This window comes from Bidens hawaiensis, unplaced genomic scaffold, assembly GCF_021521415.1.
Source record: "Bidens hawaiensis isolate Kalapana, Puna unplaced genomic scaffold, B.hawaiensis_p1.1 tig00005637_1, whole genome shotgun sequence".
Classification (NCBI taxonomy): Eukaryota; Viridiplantae; Streptophyta; class Magnoliopsida; order Asterales; family Asteraceae; genus Bidens; species Bidens hawaiensis.
This window is the reverse complement of record NW_027491366.1, coordinates 684,603-685,898: the sequence shown is the minus strand read 5'-3', so window position 1 is coordinate 685,898 and position 1,296 is coordinate 684,603. Positions and strand designations below refer to the sequence as shown.

General features: G+C 35.9%; 1 protein-coding gene across 1 annotated transcript; it reads left to right on the top strand.

The window, feature by feature from the left end:
- Positions 1 to 271: 271 nt before the first annotated feature.
- LOC143630303 (uncharacterized) lies at positions 272 to 622 on the top strand. The gene has a single exon (XM_077099359.1). It carries the CDS (start codon positions 272 to 274, stop codon positions 620 to 622), a length of 351 nt encoding a protein of 116 aa, XP_076955474.1.
- The last annotated feature ends 674 nt before the right edge of the window (positions 623 to 1,296 follow it).

Below are 1,296 nucleotides of genomic sequence, written 5' to 3'. Positions count from 1 at the left end.
GATATAAATTGTCAAAGGTCCAGATTCACAAGTTTGTAATATAATAAACACACGGTCATAAGTCATGTTAACTAGAGGAAGACAAAAGAATATATCAATATACAATTTATTCAGAAAATCTCACATCACACACAACTTCCTAGAACGTTACCTCATCTTAACGCCAACCATACACGACCAATTTACAAACTTTGAAAAATCTTTCCACACCTATATAACCATCAACTTTCCAACTCTTTCCCTACACAATTCAGGAACCATGTTTAGAGCCATGAGTTTAAGGAAAGTTCACCGGGTATACGAGCCCCTAGTCAGCGAATCCGATGTCGATCCATTAATATTTTCCTCGGACCCTAAGATGTTCCGGTCCACAACGTTGCCTACACATTTCTTTGGTGATAAACCGGTGAAAGTCGTGTTGGAACCTAAAAAACCGCCGAAAGTAGAGTCAATAGAGAAGAAGGCAAAGAAGGCGAGCAAACTCGATCCGCTTTTTAGCTTGTTTGAGAGAAAGAGCCGTAGGAAGAAGGTGACTGCTAAACCCGAGTTCTCGAGGTACATGCAGTATCTTAGGGAAGGAGGTGTTTGGGCTGCTAATTCAGATAAGCCGGTTATATACTGATTTGTTAGAGAAATTGAAAGAAGGACTAAGTGCATAGCGTGTGAAGTTGTTACTTTATACCATGAGTTCCGTTCAATATATAAGCATTTATTTGTTCTTTTGTTTTTGTGATACAAATATCAACCATATAATTTGCCCCTCTTTTTCTCTAGTTGTATCTAATATAAAAAATGTGTACAAATTTATATTGAATGCATCCATAGTATAAATTTATGAACTGGCTAGTAGGCTGCTCGCAAATTATAGCGAGATTTTATGTATGCAAGGTGGTTTTTTTTTCGTTAATGTAAACTGACACCCTAGTAAATATTTATAAATTTAAAAAGCAAGTCCAACGAAAAGAAAATGAGCCATTAACACATCTTATGGCACGTTCCAAGTAAGTACTAGTTCTCCAACATGGCAACATCTAGCACGATACCAGCGCAACGTAACGGGATAACCGATGTTGCGTCTTATCCAACCTATACAACAAGCCCACTATTAATATTTAATACTGTGCATGATTACATTTGTGTCATTAGATACGGTGTCTACGGGATAACTGGTGTCTGCACTATTTCCGACTTTAATAGTACTGGCTTGACCAAAATAACAAAATTTAAATAGATTTAAAAAATGTTAAGAAAAAACTAAAATAAAATAACATTTGATGTAATATGCTCATTTAAATA

Excerpts from the sequence above, each read along its gene's own strand:
- LOC143630303 (XM_077099359.1), top strand. The coding sequence starts at position 272 with ATGAGTTTAAGGAAAGTTCACCGGGTATACGAGCCCCTAGTCAGCGAA.